This window comes from Ictalurus furcatus, chromosome 19 (genome assembly GCF_023375685.1).
Source record: "Ictalurus furcatus strain D&B chromosome 19, Billie_1.0, whole genome shotgun sequence".
NCBI lineage: Eukaryota > Metazoa > Chordata > Actinopteri > Siluriformes > Ictaluridae > Ictalurus > Ictalurus furcatus.
The window spans coordinates 2,157,501-2,176,052 of NC_071273.1; the positions used below are offsets into that span (position 1 = coordinate 2,157,501).

Sequence of the window (18,552 nt, forward strand, 5' to 3'; positions counted from 1 at the left end):
ACTACCACTACTACTACTACTAATAATAATAATAACAATAATAATAACAATAATCGAAAACTATTTCTATTGTGTATTAACCAGTATATTATACGTAAAGTTTCTGTTCTTTTCCAATATAGACTGTCTTCCACGGAGATGACGGATCTAGTTTTATTCTAGCATGGGTAGGCGATGGAACTGGGGTAAGTGAAAATTTTGCATGAAAAAAGTGTTAGGAATCGTCATATCTTTTGACGTGTTTTACTTTAGTTTGTTTACTATTTTCTTGGTTGTGTTTTTTTAAAAAAAGCATTCATGTGCATTCGCATGGCAGACACTTTTATTTAAAGTAACTTAAAAATAAGGCAGAATGATCATACAAGTGCAGTAAGACTATGTCTCTTTATGGTAGTATTAATCAGTCCATACAGGATTTCTCAGAGTTCTTTTTTGTGATCGTTACAGCCAAAAAAAGCTTGATTTTACTCCGGGTTTTTAAAAAATTTGCGGAGTTTTCTTGTGCTTTTTTTTTTTTTGCGGAAAACTACTTGAATTGGCAAAATCGCAATCGAACAAAATTGTCTTTCGCAGTGATGTTTGTTGGTAAATGAGACCTTTTAGCTGTACTCATTTTCGACGCACGTGAATCAGAGAGGACTTTGGCTGAATGTGTGTTGTGATGACGCGTTTCTGACCAAATCTGCGGAAAATCTGCAGTAATTTTGAAATAAAAAAAGAAAATATTGCAAAGTTTGCTTGATATTGTGTTAATTGAGAAATTGAAAAATCCTGGCAGGACTGACTGGAGTACAAGAGTGGTATAAAGAAGACTAACACAGTAGACTGATGAGTAATACTTCTGAACTGACCCTGACGCGAACTGTGTAAAATCTAAATCTCTTTCCTCTCAGGTTATTCTGGTTTTATCCACAGTTACCGCACCACTGGAATCCATTTATGAGCGTGGCTCCATGCGACTGTACAGGAGGTTAGTGCACAGCAAGCGGTGGTCAGTTATGTGGTGTTATCCGTTCTTGTTAATCTCTGTTACACACTTTACCAAACATTTTATAACCTAGTTTTTCTCTGCTTTCTGCTAGTGAAGATTATGGGAAATCCTTTCATGACATCTCGTATACCATCAACAGTTCCTTCATAAGAAAGGACTTTGGGATATCTGTTGGACCGGGGAATTCACAGCAGGTGAAACCACTTTATAGTTGTTTAGCACATTCATTGAAACACAACATCGCTGGGCCTCATTTATCAGATTCTTTAGTAAAGGTGTCTTTAAATGTTTTTTAGGACAACTAATGAGATTTTCAAATCTGCTAGAATTGCAAAAGTGTCATTAACGCTGATTTTCTTCTTACTCAGAAGTATGTTGATGAACGCCATTCACCTAAAAATTTGCATTTAGTGACGTCCACAGGACAAAATAGCAAAGTGGAATTTATTTTGACTCAGGTCTAGACGACCAATTTATAAAAAAAACTAAAAAAAAACGAGTAGTGTAACAGCACCTAGAGATGCAGTCTAGAGACAAATTACAGAAATTTCAGAATTAGGTGTGTATCTAGTGAGGTGAAAGGAAATGGTCTGACATTGAAATTGTGCTATGATTAATTGTGACAGAAGTCTCTCACTTCGTACACCAATTCATCCCTCCCTGGTGTCGGTGTCGTGTTTGGAAACACAGGAGAGCGTGTGTCGTAAAGGAAACCTGATACACTGGGAATGCCTGATGATGGCAGTACATTAGGGAACATATGGCACGTTATAGATCAAGACATACCAGATCAGTCACTCATCGATCATGGCGTTAAAAGAAGACGCAATGGCACCCTCCTTTTTTGTTTACAGCAGCATTTCTTTTTATTCAATTTAATGCTTGGTCTTATTTATCTTTTTTTCATATTATGTCTTTAATGAACAACATTAATATGACGATGTGTGTGTGTCATTGAAATTTAAGCTCGAGTGTTATATAAAATTGCAGTAACTCATCTGATTTGGAAGTGATCACGGTTTTACAGTAGTGTGTCTCTTTATAAGTCTCCTTTCGTTTGGATATGAATATATATTTCTGAACGAACAGGAATTTCATGAATGCCAAATTTCAGCGTAAATTCCCCTACAAACAACCTACAAAAAAATTGAGCTCGTATCCAGCTTGACGAATTAGGTCCATCAAAAGGTGAAGGAGTAAGTGTAAGCGTCATGTCAGATTACGGAAAACAGTCCTGAAACGCTGTAATGCTCTTGAAAACGAATGAATGTGTTTTATTTTTAAAAAAACAACAATTTGTATTAATCTACAAACATAAATGTGACAGCTGATCAAGATCAAAGAAAGTATTAGCAGGGTGCAGTTCACTTCCATCTGTAAACATACTATTCATTCTGAATAGTCCTGTATGTTTTTATCAAATGTCCTGGTGGACAGAATTAACAGAGACAGAAAAAAAAAGCTTTCTTGAAATTTAAACTGTTTTATTTCATTATGTACAGTAAGTCACGTTGAAACTTTGTCACAGCTATTGTCATATTATATTTTCATAGGTGATTTTGACAGCTGAGCTACCCATTGCCAGTGTCCCAGGAGGACTTATATTTACCTCCACAGACTCAGGAAAGACTTTCAGATCAGTACAGCTGCCATTCCACCCAGCTCAGCCCATTTCCTTCCATCACCACAACCCAGACTGCCTCTTGGTCATCAGCACCAAGGTGAGTCAAATCAAACCTCCAGTGGTTCAACATTCAGTGTGATAATAAATAGTCTTTGTACCTTGTTTTGATTGTAACTATCTGATGGTAAATCCTATCATACAATTCAAACTTAATTCAATACTTACTCCATACTTAATTTAATGTTGCCCTTTTACAGTAGGGGTGTACAGTCTTATCCGGAAAGAACCGAGCAGAAGCCACACCTGAGCCTATTTAAAGCCAAGCTCAACTGATTAAACAGGCAGAATCAGGTGTGGCTCCTGCTTGGTTGGGATGAAAACCTGCACCCACACCGGTTCTTTGCACGTAAGATCAGACAGCCCTGTTTTACCCTGTTCACCATCTCTGTTCCTTGAGATCTACCTTCCTGCAGGTTTCATCTCCCACTAAAATCCAACACAGCTATTTTAGTTGATCAGGAACATTTTAAGGCGATGATTAGACGGTCAGGTGGACACCATTATGGTTGGAGCTAAAGTCTTCAGGAAGGTAGATCTCCAGGAACAGGGTTGGTGACTACTGGTGTAGTAGTCCATTGTTAGGATCTTTCAGTTTTAACTTTTGTTCTGGACAGTTTTCTGGGAACAGTTTGTGGAACATGTCCCATTAATGGGATATAATAGTATCTCCTCCTGCAGAATTATTGATTAACATAAAATGTCTTTATGTATATATGTAGTATATATGTACAATAGAGTCAAGTAAGACAAACGATGAAATCCTGAAAGTGTTTTCTGAGTTAGTTCAGGTGAACTTGAGTTAACAGTATACAGTATACTAGCTGGGCATTTTAGAGGCAGAACCCAGACTTGAATCGTTACAGAGACTGCTCTGTTTCTTATAACGTGTTTACAGGGCAGTCTATGGCTCTCACAGAACTTCGGGAGCAGCTGGTCTAAAATCCATGACGGAGTTTACTCTTTTACATGGTGAGATCGACACTGCTTTAATAATATAGATTGTGAGAGACACGTTTATTTCTATTTCTAGTCCTGCTTGTCAGAGGGACTCAGCACTGTCTTTTAATCTCTCGTATAGTTCCTTCTCTTTTTTCTCTTTTTCTCTCTGAAGGGGACCTGGCGACACTCTTTTTTTCAGTTATAGCCCTAAAGACACAGGTGAGAGTTCCTTGTTCACTGTAACCTTGTTCCTTTGTTCCTTGTTCAAGGATAAATAAATGAAACAAAAGCCATGTAAATGGTTTCTTTCTATGTGCCTTCGCGATTTCAAACGGGTGCAGCGGAGGCCGACAGGCGAGGAGACCTTTTCCTGAGACGCACGCAGGACCTGGGCCGAACCTTCACCACCATCGCTCAGAATATTTTCTCGTTTGGCTACATTGGAGGCTTCCTCTTCACCTCCGTCATGGAGAGACCGGTTGCGAAAATGCATCCACAATTAAATGTTTGACCATAAGTTACACTATGCAGTATTTTCAGCTTTAAGTCTGATACGTGTTTGTGTGTAGGGTTCTCCTCGGGCTATTTACGTGTCTTCGGACCGTGGCGATCGATTCACCAAAGCCGTACTCCCATCAGCCACCTCAGATCAGGTGAGGAAGAATGACTGAATGAACTTACACACTATATCCATCACCTTGTTCAAATTTTTCACCTGGTGGAAGGTCAGAAATTTAAAACAGGACAAAACAGAGGTTATTTCCTCACACGCATACACACACACACGCACACACACACAGAAATGCTTATGCACATGGCTGGAGATTTGTAAGGATGCTGGTCTCAGTATATTTTTATCGATTCAGCAGAAAAAAGACTTTCTCCCACAACCTCTATGTTGACAGTCTGCCAGGTGCACACACACACACACACACACACACACACCTAGACATCCACAGAGCTGTGTCACTCAGGTGTTTATCATACCCGCATGTTCCTACTCTCTGTTTTCAGTTCTACTCCGTTCTGGATGGTGATGAAGATATGATCTTCATGCACGTGGATAGCCCTGGAGGTACAAACCTAACAGACGATCTTTCTCTCAAATGACTTCGTTCTTAAAAATACTAAGTACTTAAGGATGTTACCGAATCTAAAGTGACACATCATGTCATCCTGGTTTAATGTGAAACCACTTGATTTAAAAATTTTTTTTTTTTTAATATGCACAGTCTAATGCTTTATCTGCTCGGTTTGTCTGTGTTGCTAAGTGCTGACCAGACAAGTCCTTGAAAGTGCTGACAAATCGGGACTATTTGAGAAACTAGCATGAAACCTGGCTTTTTTTTGGCTTCATATTTCACTAATCCTAGAAGGTGTAGCTAAGGCAGAGGGCAGTGTTTTTTTTTTTTGTTTTTTTTTTCAGCTAAAATGCAATGGCAGTGACTTTATGGCCATGTCTGAACAAAATGAGAAGCTTGACAGGGACAAAGAAAGCCTTGACTAACCTAAGACTCGGCTAACACTTTACACTGTGTGATCCCATGCATGTAGATGAGACGTATTTTGGGACAGTGTACACGTCTGATGACCGCGGCATCCTGTACTCCAAGTCTCTTGAACGCCATCTGTTCGGTGGCGAAAGGAAGAGCGACTTTACAAATGTGACGTCATTGCGAGGAGCATATCTCACCAATGTTTTGGAGGAGGGTACGATACACATTCATGCCCTGTGTTCGTTTTAAGATCAGGCCTCTGTGTCATACAGTGGTAAAGAAATTAATTTTTAATATTTTTTCTAAGGCAAACTGGATTATTAAAAGGTTTGACGTGCAGTACAGTGTGTGAAACCTGTCTTCTAGTCTATCAAGTCTATCTCTGTGCTCGTCTTGTGAATTCTAAAGCGTGTTGTAACGTTTGTTACAGATGGACGGATTTGCACAGTCATCACATTCAATAACGGTGGAAAATGGTGGCCAGTAAAAAAGCCGAAAAACGTGGAATGCGAAGGAAGCGTTAAAAGGGTACGTACATTTGGTATTAATAAAATGTTTCAGAGCAGACAGAGATAACACCTTGTGTTTGTATGTTTCAGTGTAACTTGCACATTCATGGAGAGCACAGCCACTACAGCGGCATTTCTCCCATGCTGCCTCTGTCTCATCCTTCTGCTGTTGGTCTGATCATTGCTCATGGTAACAACCCTGAACCAGCATCGGCTAATCATTCACATGCTGTCACCCAGTGTACGAGCCTACAGCCTCTGTATTTTCACAGGCAGTGTCGGGGACTCCATTTCTGTGTCTAAGCCGGACGTGTACGTGTCCTCGGATGGAGGGTACAACTGGATACGTGCGCTGAGAGGACCTCACCAGTATGGCATACTGGATTCAGGAGGCCTGATTGTGGCTGTGGAGGTTCGCAGAGATCGACAGGCTAATGCGATAAAGTAAGCTCAAGGAAATTCACATAATTGATGTACAAATCATAGCAGTTCAAGCTCGTTTATACAAGTGTGTGTGTGTGTTTTCAGATTCTCCACAGATGAGGGTCAATGTTGGAAGGCTTATAATTTCACAGAGCATCCCATCTTCTTCGCTGGCATTGCAGCTGAGCCTGGTGCCAAGACTCTGAACATCAGTGTGTTCGGTTACCGGCCTGATGATGACGATCAGCCCACGTGGGTGGCAGTGACTATAGACTTTGAGCAGCTTCTAACCAGAGAATGTGAGTGAAAAAATAGTGGCTATGAGGAAAGATAGAAAGTAAATTTTTTAACTTTTGAATCTTTTTTTTTTTTGTAGCTTTTTATAATTCAGTAGGAACATGATGTGTATTGTGGGTTGGTTACTTTCTAAATGAATTCCATTATGTTCTATTAAAGCTGTATTCAGTGACATTTTTCATATTCATTTTTTTCTCTTCTGTTGAGAAGCAAGCTTGAAAAATCTTCCATTGAAATACAACCCTATGAAGTTCATCCTTTTTGTCAGCCTACGTCAGCTTCTATTTTCTACTGCAGTCATATAGGAATAAACACTGTAATACATGTTACAGCATTATTAAAGCAGTATTAAAATGTTTCTCTGACTGTTGGTGATGTTCACCAGGTGGTGAACAGGACTACATCGAGTGGTTGGCCCACTCTGATGAAGGAGAACAAGATACAGAGACAGGTGGATGTGTCTTAGGCTACAAGGAAACTTTTCAGAGGCTGAGGAAGACGTCAGTCTGCAGAAAGGGGCGCAACTACGTGGTCAGTAAGCACCAGAGATCGTGTCCCTGCTCCAGAGAGGATTACATGTGGTAATGAGACACCTCGTTAGGACTGCAGTATCCTGTGACATACAGTATTTCTTGCATCAACCGAGATTTTCATCAAGTGAAACAGCCTCTGACATAATCTCTGTGTTCATTTATCTCTCTTTATTATAGTGATTATGGTTATTACCAACATGAAAACAGCTCTGAATGTGTGAAACAGCCTGCGTTCACAAACCAAACACTGGAGAACTGTTTCAGTGGGGAGGTAGAGGAGCTCCAGACAACAGGGCATGTGGCATTCCATCATTTTATTTCATTTAATCTCTCATACATACAGTATATACACACGCACGCAGATTCACCATAATGACACTTTGTGCATTATATGTAAAGGTATCGAAAGCTTCCCAGTGATAAATGTGAGGGTGGCTTTAGCCCCCCACGTCAGATGGATGTCGCCAAAATGCATTGTGGGAATACCAGCCAGCCTTCCCCTACCAGCCATCAGCCTAATAGACTAGTGAGTAAAATTGCATTCCTTAATTTCCACATTCAGATGTAATGATAATGGATTTGGCAGTTGACCTGCTTGAGATTAATTCAGTGCATGTGATTTTTTTGTATGTGATTTTTTTTTTTTAATGCTGTAACTTCCAAAAGGGGGTGTGGTTGCTGATTGTGATAAGTGTCAGTGTGGGGGCTGTAGCTCTGACTATCGTTACCGCAGTTATCATAACAGTCCAGAGGATGAACTACAGGCAAAGGTATGACTTCAGAATTGATTTGTGTACTCTTTCTCCTTTATTCTTCTACTATCACACTTATGGATGTCATTCCTGCCTCTACAGGTTGACATCTTTCCAATTCTCAGCTCTTCAGCTGCATGAGGATGAACTGTGTGCTGCCTTTGCAAGCACTCCAAGCAGTAACCAAGCTCTCTACCAAGAAGAATCGGATGATGTGGGTCAGATGATTAAATCATACACTCTATGCATTGCATTCAGTTGAACCCTAGAAGCAGTATTATAGTTTTTTTCTATGGAATGACAGATGAAAACAGCAGTGTAGTGCTCTGAATTAACAACAAAACAATATTGCTATAAACGTTGGTCTGAATATCCAGTTAGATCTTGATCAAGGTTTTTCAACACTCAAAGCACACTGCCCTGCACAGTTTCAAGTTCTCCTAATGCCAAACACCCTAATTCCTACTCAAGGAAGGTTTGGTACTCGCTCATAAGATGGCTCATGTACAGTGGGGGGGAAATAAGTATTAAACACGTCAACAGTAACTATATTTCCAATGAGGTTATTCACATGAAATTTTTTGCCAGACATCAGTATTAACTCCGCAAAAATATAATTTAAAATATAAAGAATTCACAACATTAAAGTCCATAAATAAAGTTATGTGTAATAAAGTGGAATGACTCAGAAAAAAAGTATTGAACACGCTATGAAAAAGCAGTTCTCCAAGGCAAGGTAAGACAAGGAACCAGCTGAAATCCGTAAGCAATTATACCTCCTATCTGTGCAAATTAATATCAGCTGGGTTAGTAAATTGATGTTCTATAAAAAGGCTTTTTGTTACCAACGTGTCACACAAAAAACATCTCATGCTGGGTAAAAGCAAAGAGCTCTCCCAAGACCTTCGCAACCTTATTGTTGTGAAACATATTGATGGAATCAGATACAGACGTATTTCAAAACTTCTGAATCCTCCAGTAAACACCATCAGAGTCATTATCCACAAGTGGAAGCAACATCACTCCATCATCAACCGGCAACACACAGGAGCTCCTCACAAGATTTCTGACCAGGGAGTCAGGAGAATAGTCAGAAGAGTAGCCCAAGAGCTAAGAACTACTCGGAAAGAGCTCCAGAAACACTTGGAGGTAGCAGGTGCCATCGTCACAGAGTAAACAATAGGCAATGCACTCCACTGCTCACACTCACACACAATACTCCATTACTAAAGAAAAGACATGTCGAAGCTCGTTTAAAGTTTGCTACAACTCATTTGGACAAGCCTGTGAAATACTGGGAGAGTGTAGTCTGGTCAGACGAGAGCAACATTGAACTTTTTGTCTGTTATACTACACAACATATTTGGAGAAGAAATAGCACTGCACATCACCCTAAAAACACTACACCAACAGTGAAGTTTGGAGGTGAAGCATCATGGTGTGGGGCTGTTTTTCATCACATGGTACTGGCAGACTTCATATAATTGAAGGAACGATGAATGGAGCCCTTTACCGGGAGATTCTTGAGAAGAATCTGCTGCCATCCACCAGGATGATGAAGATGAGACGTGGGTGGAGCTTCCAGCAGGACAACGATCCAAAGCATACAGCAAAGGAAACTCTCAATTGGTTTCAGAGAAAAAAAATGAAGGTGTTAGAATGGCCCAGTCAATCACCTGACTCGAATCCAACTGAACAAGATTTAAAGACAATATGTTTAGAAGAATGGACCAAAATCACACCTGAACACTGCGGCCCGTTAATTTCTTCATACAGGAAGCGTCTTGAAGCTTCATTACAAACAAAGGCTTTTTCGCTAAGTATTAAATAAATTTCAGTTAGTGTGTTCAATACTTTTTTCCCCATGTCATTCAGCTTTATTACACATAACTTCATTTATGGACTTAAATGTTTGGATTTCTTTATATGTGTGGATTTCTTGAGTTAATACCAAAGTCTGGTGAAAATTTCATGTGAATAACCTTATTGGAAATATATTTACTGAAAAAAATGTTGATGTGTTCATGAAATAATTTATTTTATTATTTGAACTAGTGTCCATTCACATCATAATGTTGTCCAAATTCTTATCAGACAAGCTATTCTAATCAAATTCAGTTTTATTTTTATAACATGTTTTAACAATAGACATTAGATGTAGATTGAGATACCTAATGAGCAAGCCAGTGGTGATAGTGGAAAGAAAAAAAACTTCCTGAGATGACATGAGGATGAAATCTTGAGAGGAATCAGACTTGAAAGGAAGCCCATTCTCCTCTGGGTGGTAGTGGATAGTGAGGTTTTACACAGGAGTTAAAGTGTAGTTTGTAAAGTAGTGGAAACTCACAGTGATCAGGAAGGAGGATGCAGTTTCAATTAGATCTCACACCACAGGATCTCACTGGAGTGGGGTGAATGGTACAGATGCAAATCAACTGGGACATATTGATTGGGATAACATGGAAGACAAATGAAACATTGTAGCGTAATTTCAAAAGTTCAATCAGTAGTCGAATGTTTTAACCACTGAGCTACCACTACCTTTCATTTCAGGTTGTTTTCAACAGCATGAACGCCGTTGTTCCTGAATCTCACACAGATCTGAAATGCTGAGCAACTTTATTTCACAAACTCTTCTTGCTGTCCATTCAGTATTCACGCTCGAATGAGTTGGTTTTTTTTTGTTTTGTTTTTTGCTGAGATGGAAATAAAACTCATTAACAACACAGCAACACAATTAAAAAGTGTGGGTCTGTTCACCGGACTCACATGCTGGTAATGTTCACACTAAACCACCCCCCCGATATGCACATAACTTATGATTGGATTATATAACATGCATTTACAGTACAGTGCCCCCCAAAAGTATTGGAATGGCAAGGCCAATTCTTTTGCAATTCTTTATTCAGTTATTGCAAACAAGATATATTCAACCAAACATTAAGTGTTACTTACCTTAATTTCAGGGCAGTGGTAGCTCAGTGTTTAAGATGTTGGACTACTGATTGGAAGCTCCTGAGTTCAAATCCCAGCACTGCCAAGCTGCCGCTCCTGGGCCCTTGAGCAAGGCCCTTAACCCTCAACTGCTCAGTTATACAAATGAGATAAAATGTATATCACTCTGGAGAAGGGTGTCTGCCAAATGGTGTAAGTTGTTTAACACATCTAGATGGAAATGAAAACTGAAATTTATCATCTTATATTCATCTTTTGATCTCAAACCCAAATGTCTTCAGTATATTGCAAAAACAAAAGCATTGGACTTGCTGTTCTGATACTTTTGGAGGGGATTGTAAATGGTCTAAAGTCAGAATGAACATCCCAGTTTACCATGACTCTCTATGCCCTTGCATGGCCTAGATCTTTTACATAAGCGACAAGCTATTTAATGCCTGACCAAACCACCTATACATAAAGATAAAAACTCTGTCTGAGTCTCAAACCCTAATTGGATTGTCATTCCATAGGTGTGGGGGCTTTGTACAGCCCCTTGCTGTAGTTTACTACTTTAAGCGGTGCTGTCTCAGTACTGTATATGCAAGTATAAATTTAGCTACTGAGCCATGTTACATTTTGGAGATGAAGAGGTTTGATATTGGAGGTTTAAATCGCTTCTGGTAGTTATTCATTTTAGGATAATTTGAGGGTATCAGACCTAGTACACAAACTGATATTGAGAAGGAAATCAGTGCAATTAATTCCATCTGTTGAATTAAACAATCTATATTGTATGCTACAATATTTTGGTATATGTGCTTTGATAGTGGTATTATTTGTAATTAATTTTGTTACTGTATTAAATACAAATCTATTTGTTATAAATGGTTATTTCATAAGTAATCACCCCTGCAGTTAATGTGTCAGGTTATCAATGTTCCATCTATTTTTTTTCTCGCTAAGCAAAATACCTTTCTACTGGGTAGGTCCTTCTTCCATTTGAGGTCCTTTTGCCACTTTCTGGTTAGCATTAGAAGAATAGCCTGGGAACACAACTCTCAACAACATGACTGAAATTGACTAACTTTTTTTATACACATTTTTGTGTCTAGGTGTAGAACTTAGTGTGTTAAACCATTATTGGGTCCCTATACATACAGTTGCAGTCGGAAGTTTACATATATTCATCCTAGACATGAATGTCATGGCAATATTGGGCTTTCAATAATTTCTTTGAACTTTTCTTTTTCTGGAGCAGAATGATTGTACAACATACATCTTTAATAAAAAACAAAATAATTTGGTTCACAAGTTTTAATTCATTTGGGGTTTTCTGTAATCAACGCAGGACCAAAATTATACATACAGGGTCAAAAATATACATACAAACACTTAGATTATTAATTCAGTGGTGCTGAAAGCTCCAAAATGTCCTTTAATTTGCCAAGACCCAGGCCTTTTAATTTCCTGTCAGTGATCATGATTGACTGCAGCTGGCAGCTTCACTGTGTAAACATAAAATGGGTTTGTTTGACAGCGCTCGTTGGATTGATCAACACACAGTACTATGAGAAAGTCCAAGGAGCACAGTGCAGATCTGAGAGGATGGTGGATTTATACAAGTCATTAATGTCTCTTGGAGCCATTTCTAAACAATTACAGATTCCAAGATAATCAGTTCAAACAATTGTACGTAAGTACGAGTTATTGGGAAGTGTAGCCACTTTGCCATGGTCTGGAAGAAGACCCAAACTGTCATCCTCAGCTGAGAGGAAATTGGTTCGGATGGCCAGGAATAACCCAGGAACCACCAAGGCACAGGCCTGCCATGTACTGGAAGCTGCTGGAACATCAGTGTCACTGTGTACAGTCAAGAGAGTTTTAAATCGCCCTGGACTGAAAGGCCATCAAGCCTGTGTAAAGTTTGCGGCTGACCATATGAACAAAGAAAAAGCCTTCTGGAGGAAAGTTTTATGGTCAGATGAGACAAAGATTGAGTTGTTTGGCCACAATGACCGGCAGTATGTTTGGCGTTCAAGAACACTGTACCAACTGTTAAGCATGGTGGTTGTAGCATTATGGTCTGTGGCTGTTTTGCAGCCAGTGGAACTGGTGCATTGCACAAAGTGGATGGAATAATGAAGAAGGAGGACTACCTTAGAATTATTCAGCATAATCTCAAACCATCAGCCAGACGGTTGAAACTTGGGCACAATTGTGTGTTACAGCAGGACAATGACCCCAAACACACATCAAAGCTGGTTGTGGAATGTATAAAGCAGGCTAACATTAATCTTTTGGAATGGCCTTCCCAAAATCCTGATCTCAGCCCTATTGAAAATTTGTGGACTGTGCTTAAAAGTCTAGTAAGGGCCAGGAAACCAACAAATGTCACTGAACTTTACCAATTCTGCCAAGAAGAGTGGTCAAATATCCAACCAGAATTCTGCCAGAAGCTGGTTGATGGCTGCCAAAAGCGTCTGCTTGAGGTGAAACTTGCTAAGGTCAACTAAATAATAGGTGTGCTGTATGAATATTTTTGACCTTGTGTTGACGACAGAAAACCCCAGATAAATTAAAACATGTGAACCAAATTCTTGTTTTTGTTTTTTATTAAAGATATAAGTTGTACAATCATTCTGCCCAAGAAAAAGAACAGTTCAAAGAAATTATTGAAAGCCCAATATTGCCATGACATTCATGTTCATGATGAATGTATGTAAACTTCCGACCGCAACTGTATACCATGTATTATAGATTCGGTCCTTCCTGGGAGAAATCTGAGGGATGCCTTCAAGGCAACTAGCAAACAGTCGGATCCAGCAGTACAACAAAAATAACCTGGTATAAGCTACATTGTCAAGGAACATTACGGTACATCGTACCGCCTGGACATCGCCTTTGATAATTTACACACCTCTACAATGTTAACCTCAGTTACTTAGGAGTGGTGGATCTGTGGGCAGATCTTAGCCTTGGCCTTGCAACTATGGCACAGAGATATTGCCCATTCACCCCACCGTGAGGACTAAGTTTCCACCGTTGGGGGTTCACTCTTTATACCTAAAGCACCCAGGCCTTCTTCTACCAAATCAACTGCTCTCACTCTCATGCTAGTCCTCTCTAAACGCCCGGATGCCTATTAGTCTACACTTCTCACAGTTAAAACTATTCACGGAAGAAAAATAACAAAATTCTAGTTAAATAACTAAAGATGTTGCAGATGTTACTTATGTTTGTCATTACATTCTGATAAGGAATTCAGGCAGCCCCTGTTTGCTGTCATTAAAGTAAAACCTTCAAAAAATATGGTAGAAAAAAGTGGAAAAAAGGATGTGACAAAAAAAGAAAACATACAGCAACGGCTGCAAATGATAAATAAGAGTGCAGAAACGCCTTGCATAGTTCACTATGAAATCCAGTATAAATCACCATAAATCCAGTATAAAATTGATGTACAGTATACTACTTCCGCACTATGTGTTACAGTGGATACTGAAGTGCCTTGGAGTAGATTTGTATATAAATTAAAAAAGTTGTTTTACAGTCACTAAAGCCAGAAGTTATAGGTTAGTAGTTTATTTTTAAAGCAGTGTTCAGTCTGGTGACTCCCTTAATATGTAGAACAGTCGACATATTAAATAATAAACAGTGAGTGAGGGAGCAATTTAGTAACAGCATAGTAACTGTGCATGGCAGTGGGCCTATAAGCCTGGATTTAAGACACTCTGCTATACAGTAAGTGAAAAACCTATTAAAGAAGAGCTGTGTTCATGTGGGCCTAATGCTTCTCTCTGCGTTCTGCTAATTTTGCACTGACACTGACGATGCACTTTTGTTCTGTTTAGGATCTTATTGAATGAGCAGCGTCTTCCGAGTCCTCAAGTGTGTCCTGTGATTACCAAGTTTTGCAATGGTTGATGGTTTTCAGACATCTTGTTTAGAATTATAATACATTTGGATTGAAACACTGAAACTGATCTGTGATTCAACTTAATTCATCTTTAAAGAGATCATAGATAAAAGGTTATCCAACCGCATGATACTCAAAGTTCAACAGCATGCATGTTTTATTTTAACTAGCTTATATATATATATATATATATATATATATATATATATATATATATATATATATATATATATATATATATTATAGATTATTAAGCAACTGAGATGCAGAGTAATGCCTAACTGTTTTTACTTGATTTAGTCTTTTTTTTTCTTTAATATAAACAAAAACAAAGTTATGTATCGTGATGTTGTACAATAGTAGGAGCAGCTATGGAATGTGTCTTGGGTCTCATCATGATCAATGTAGATTTCTGGAACCAAAATGTTTTGTTTTTTTTTTTTTTTTTGGGAATAAAGCATTTAAGAGACTATTGTAAAAATCATTTTCATATTTTTTTTTGTTGGATGATGAATGGTAATGACGAATGAATGACGTTCTCTGAACACTGGATAACCAGGTTTCTAACACATAGAAATCCTCTAGTGAGTGTGTGCAGGGATGCCGAAACCACATTGTGTCCTGAATCGTGTCCTGTACATTCTTTTCAAGTTTGTGCAAAATCCTTGCAACCAATTATGACACAGTTGTTTGAGGAAATTAGGCTCCACCCTGCAAGAACTGGTTGGCATGTGGTTGCCATATTATTTAGAAATCTCTCTATTTTTGATCATTATTTAGGCTCACATTGTAATGAGCAGTTTTACACCAATGTTGTTAAGATGCGACAAATATCCTAGGATGAGTAAACAAAAGTACATTTCACATATGATGCAAATGACCTAAAAATCTAAGTGCGCTGGATTAAATGGTTCTTGAGCTTTTGTGCATAAATTAATTTTCATTGTGGTTTTAAGGGATGAGATATGGCCCAAATGTGGCCTATATGCAGCACCATTAAGCTGATGGGACCCATCGCTCTTGCCTGAGAAGTGGAAGCAAGTATCACCTGCTCACCAAGTTTCATGGGTTTATTACCTACGGTTTGGTCTGCACAATGAGTTTTAAGGGTGATGCTACTGGGATGCTGGTTGATGCAAATGCATCAAAATTTGCATCACACATTATCATTCCCTGTTGAACAGGTCTTTAAAGATTTGTATAAGCTGAGAGGAAAATCATTATATCATTTATTTTATTTATTATTTAATTGTTTAAATATGATCCTCCAATGGCACCTTGAAATCATTGGCCATTCTGGCTTCTGTGACATAGCCCATTAAATGTATTAAATCCATAGTCCATGAAGATGTATAAACTCATGTCACTATCTGGTGGTGTAATATGATACTGCACATTTTTATTTATTACAAATCAACAGCAAACAGCACAAACACTTTTTGACTTTAGAATCTGATACTGCCACCCCCAAGCTGTTGAGATGAGGTTCTTATGTTGGAATGCAGTGTCTGGTTTTTAACATTTCTCCTATAAATGTTTTTGCATCATTTGTTTAATTGTGTTCTCTTTATCTAATTTTAGGACTTGGATGAAGATCTACTCACATTTCAAGGCAACTTTACACAGAAATATGGAAAATTGTAAATCGTTCACAAAATTTATAGCAGCACTGTGTAAGAAAAGTGCGATGTCCTTTAGCCATTGTACAAACACAGGAGTGGAAGGGTTTTTCCATCAATGAAGAATGAGCCATTTAGCTAAAAGTGAACAGAATGCAAGAAGGTATACCAAATAATGCCACTAGTGGGCAGGGATCGAGTCAATGTGGCACCAAAATATTTAAATCAATGGGGGGGGGGGGGAGGGTCACCTTAAAAAATTAATGCACAATGACATATTAATGAGGAATAGCTGGCTTTTGTCAGTGTTTAACTTGTAGCCTAAAATCGTACTGTACATGGAAACAATTTAATGGACCCGGGGTGTGGAGACAGTGGTTTTAGTAATTAACAGCATCCCAATCTGCATATAAAGAAATCTTATGTTCATGACCTTCAAAGTTGATCCACTGAACTCCTGGCTCAATACAAATGGTAACCGTGCCAACCTTGGTGTTTGCCATGCATTAAAGAAAAGGAGTCAGAACTTAATTGCATTAATACATATAGTGGCCAGGGTTTAGATATCTAGTCCGCTCTGAAATTTTTCACTATACACTGAAGACATTTGGGTTTGAGATGAAAAAAAAAAAGATGAATATTAGATAAGAGAACAGAATTTCAGCTTTCATTTCTTGATATTTACATCTAGATGTGTTAAACAACTTAGAACATGGCACCTTTGGTAGTAGACCACCCAATTTTTAGATGAGCAAAAGTAATGGAACAGATTAGTACGACAGTCTTAATACTTAATATTTGCTTACAATAACTGCATCAAGAATGTGATTCACTGACATCACCAGATTGTTGTATTTTTTCTTTTGTGATGCTTTCCCAGGTTTTTACCACAGCCCCTTTCATTTTTTTGGGGGAGGGGCAGGGGGTTCTCCCTTCAGTCTCCTCTTCAGGAGGTGAAATGTTGCTCAGTTGGGTGAAGGTCTGGTGATTGACATGTCCAGTCTAAAACCTTCCACTTTTCCCCCTGATGAAGTCCTTTGTTGAGTTGTCATTGTGTTTTGGATCATTGTCTTGCTGCATGATGAAGTTCCTCCTGATTAATTTGGATGCATTTCTCTGTAAATTGGAAGACATATTGTTTATGTAAACTTCTGAATTAATTCTGCTGCTACCATTATGAGTTCCATCATCAATAAAGATTAGTGAGAATGTTCCAGAAGCAGCCATGCAAGCCCAAGCAATGACACTACCTCCGCCATGTTTCACAGATGAGTGTGTATGTTTTAGAACATGAGCAGATCCTTTCTTTCTCCACACTTTGGCCTTTCCATCACTTTGGTAGAGGTTCAGCTTGGTTCCAGATCCTTTGAGGCTCATCTCTGTATTTCTTTATGAATTCTAATCTGGTTTTCCAATTCTTACTGCTGATGAGTGGTTTGCATCTTGTGGTATGGCCTCTATATTTCTGCTCTCGAAGTCTTCATGGAATGGTAGATTGTACCCCTGCCCTGTGGAGGTTGTTGGTGATGTCACTGACTGTTGTTTTGGGGTTTTTCTTCACTGCACTCACAATTTTTCTGTCATCAATTGTTGCTGCTGTTTTCCTTGGCCAACCCATTCGGTGTCTAGTTGGTAGTACACCAGTGCTTTCTTTCTTTTTCAAGACATTCCAAAGTGTTGTATTGCCTATGCCCAATGTTTGTGCCTTTGGTGCTTGGACCCCTAATAACAACAACAAAAAAGCCCAAAATAATTTATTGCCAGGTTACATAGAACAATAAAAAAACAATAGTTGATCATACTAATTTTTTACATTTAATTTTTTTTTTTTTTAAAAAGTGCAAATAGCTCAGTGCTAATTATGTGAAATGTGTGCTGAAAGCTGATTGGTTGACAGTGACCGTGTTTTTTAAGTAACCGTCTCAGCATTTTAAAAAATCCACATACAGATGAGCACAACAGTGCAATTTCAATTCAATTCGGTTTGATTTATATAGTGCTTTTATCAATGGACATTGTCACAAAGCAGCTTTACAGAAATCTGGATATAAATTTAAATTTATCCCTAATGATGGTGGTGAGGAAAAACTCCCCGAGACATCATTAAGAAACCTTGAGAGGAACCAATCCTCATATGGGTGATAGTGTGATTATACTGTAAATAATTCCCTTTTATTACTGTATACTAGAGTGTCAAGCAGTGCTAAGAGTGTTGGAAAGATTTTTAGCATGAAGCTCCAAGCAGAAGTAGAGTATCAGGATGGGCCATGCAGGGCTGGAAGACAAACTCCGCACGCATAGGGCAGCGGCGGGAATCGAACCCCCAACCCGGGAGGGGTGAGGCGACCATGCTAACCACTAAGCCACCGTGCACCCTACATGCAAAACATTTTGCTGTGGGGAAAAGGCTGAGCTCTTGCTGAATCACCAACCTGAAAATTTTATTTTCAATTTAATCA

General features: G+C 38.7%; 1 protein-coding gene across 1 annotated transcript in view; it reads left to right on the plus strand.

The window, feature by feature from the left end:
- si:dkey-159a18.1 (sortilin) overlaps window positions 1-13,491 on the plus strand; it is a 14,442-nt gene extending 951 nt beyond the window's left edge. The window contains exons 2-21 of the mRNA XM_053650839.1: window positions 123-185; window positions 894-970; window positions 1,083-1,185; window positions 2,545-2,712; window positions 3,571-3,644; window positions 3,787-3,833; window positions 3,956-4,092; window positions 4,184-4,267; window positions 4,629-4,689; window positions 5,169-5,324; window positions 5,541-5,638; window positions 5,710-5,809; window positions 5,892-6,063; window positions 6,148-6,341; window positions 6,725-6,920; window positions 7,050-7,166; window positions 7,272-7,398; window positions 7,539-7,642; window positions 7,727-7,838; window positions 10,178-13,491. Of these exons, the coding sequence (XP_053506814.1) occupies window positions 123-185; window positions 894-970; window positions 1,083-1,185; window positions 2,545-2,712; window positions 3,571-3,644; window positions 3,787-3,833; window positions 3,956-4,092; window positions 4,184-4,267; window positions 4,629-4,689; window positions 5,169-5,324; window positions 5,541-5,638; window positions 5,710-5,809; window positions 5,892-6,063; window positions 6,148-6,341; window positions 6,725-6,920; window positions 7,050-7,166; window positions 7,272-7,398; window positions 7,539-7,642; window positions 7,727-7,838; window positions 10,178-10,237 (2,250 nt within the window). The 3' untranslated portion in view covers window positions 10,238-13,491. The remainder of the gene's footprint in view (window positions 1-122; window positions 186-893; window positions 971-1,082; window positions 1,186-2,544; window positions 2,713-3,570; window positions 3,645-3,786; window positions 3,834-3,955; window positions 4,093-4,183; window positions 4,268-4,628; window positions 4,690-5,168; window positions 5,325-5,540; window positions 5,639-5,709; window positions 5,810-5,891; window positions 6,064-6,147; window positions 6,342-6,724; window positions 6,921-7,049; window positions 7,167-7,271; window positions 7,399-7,538; window positions 7,643-7,726; window positions 7,839-10,177) is intronic.
- Window positions 13,492-18,552: the final 5,061 nt, after the last annotated feature.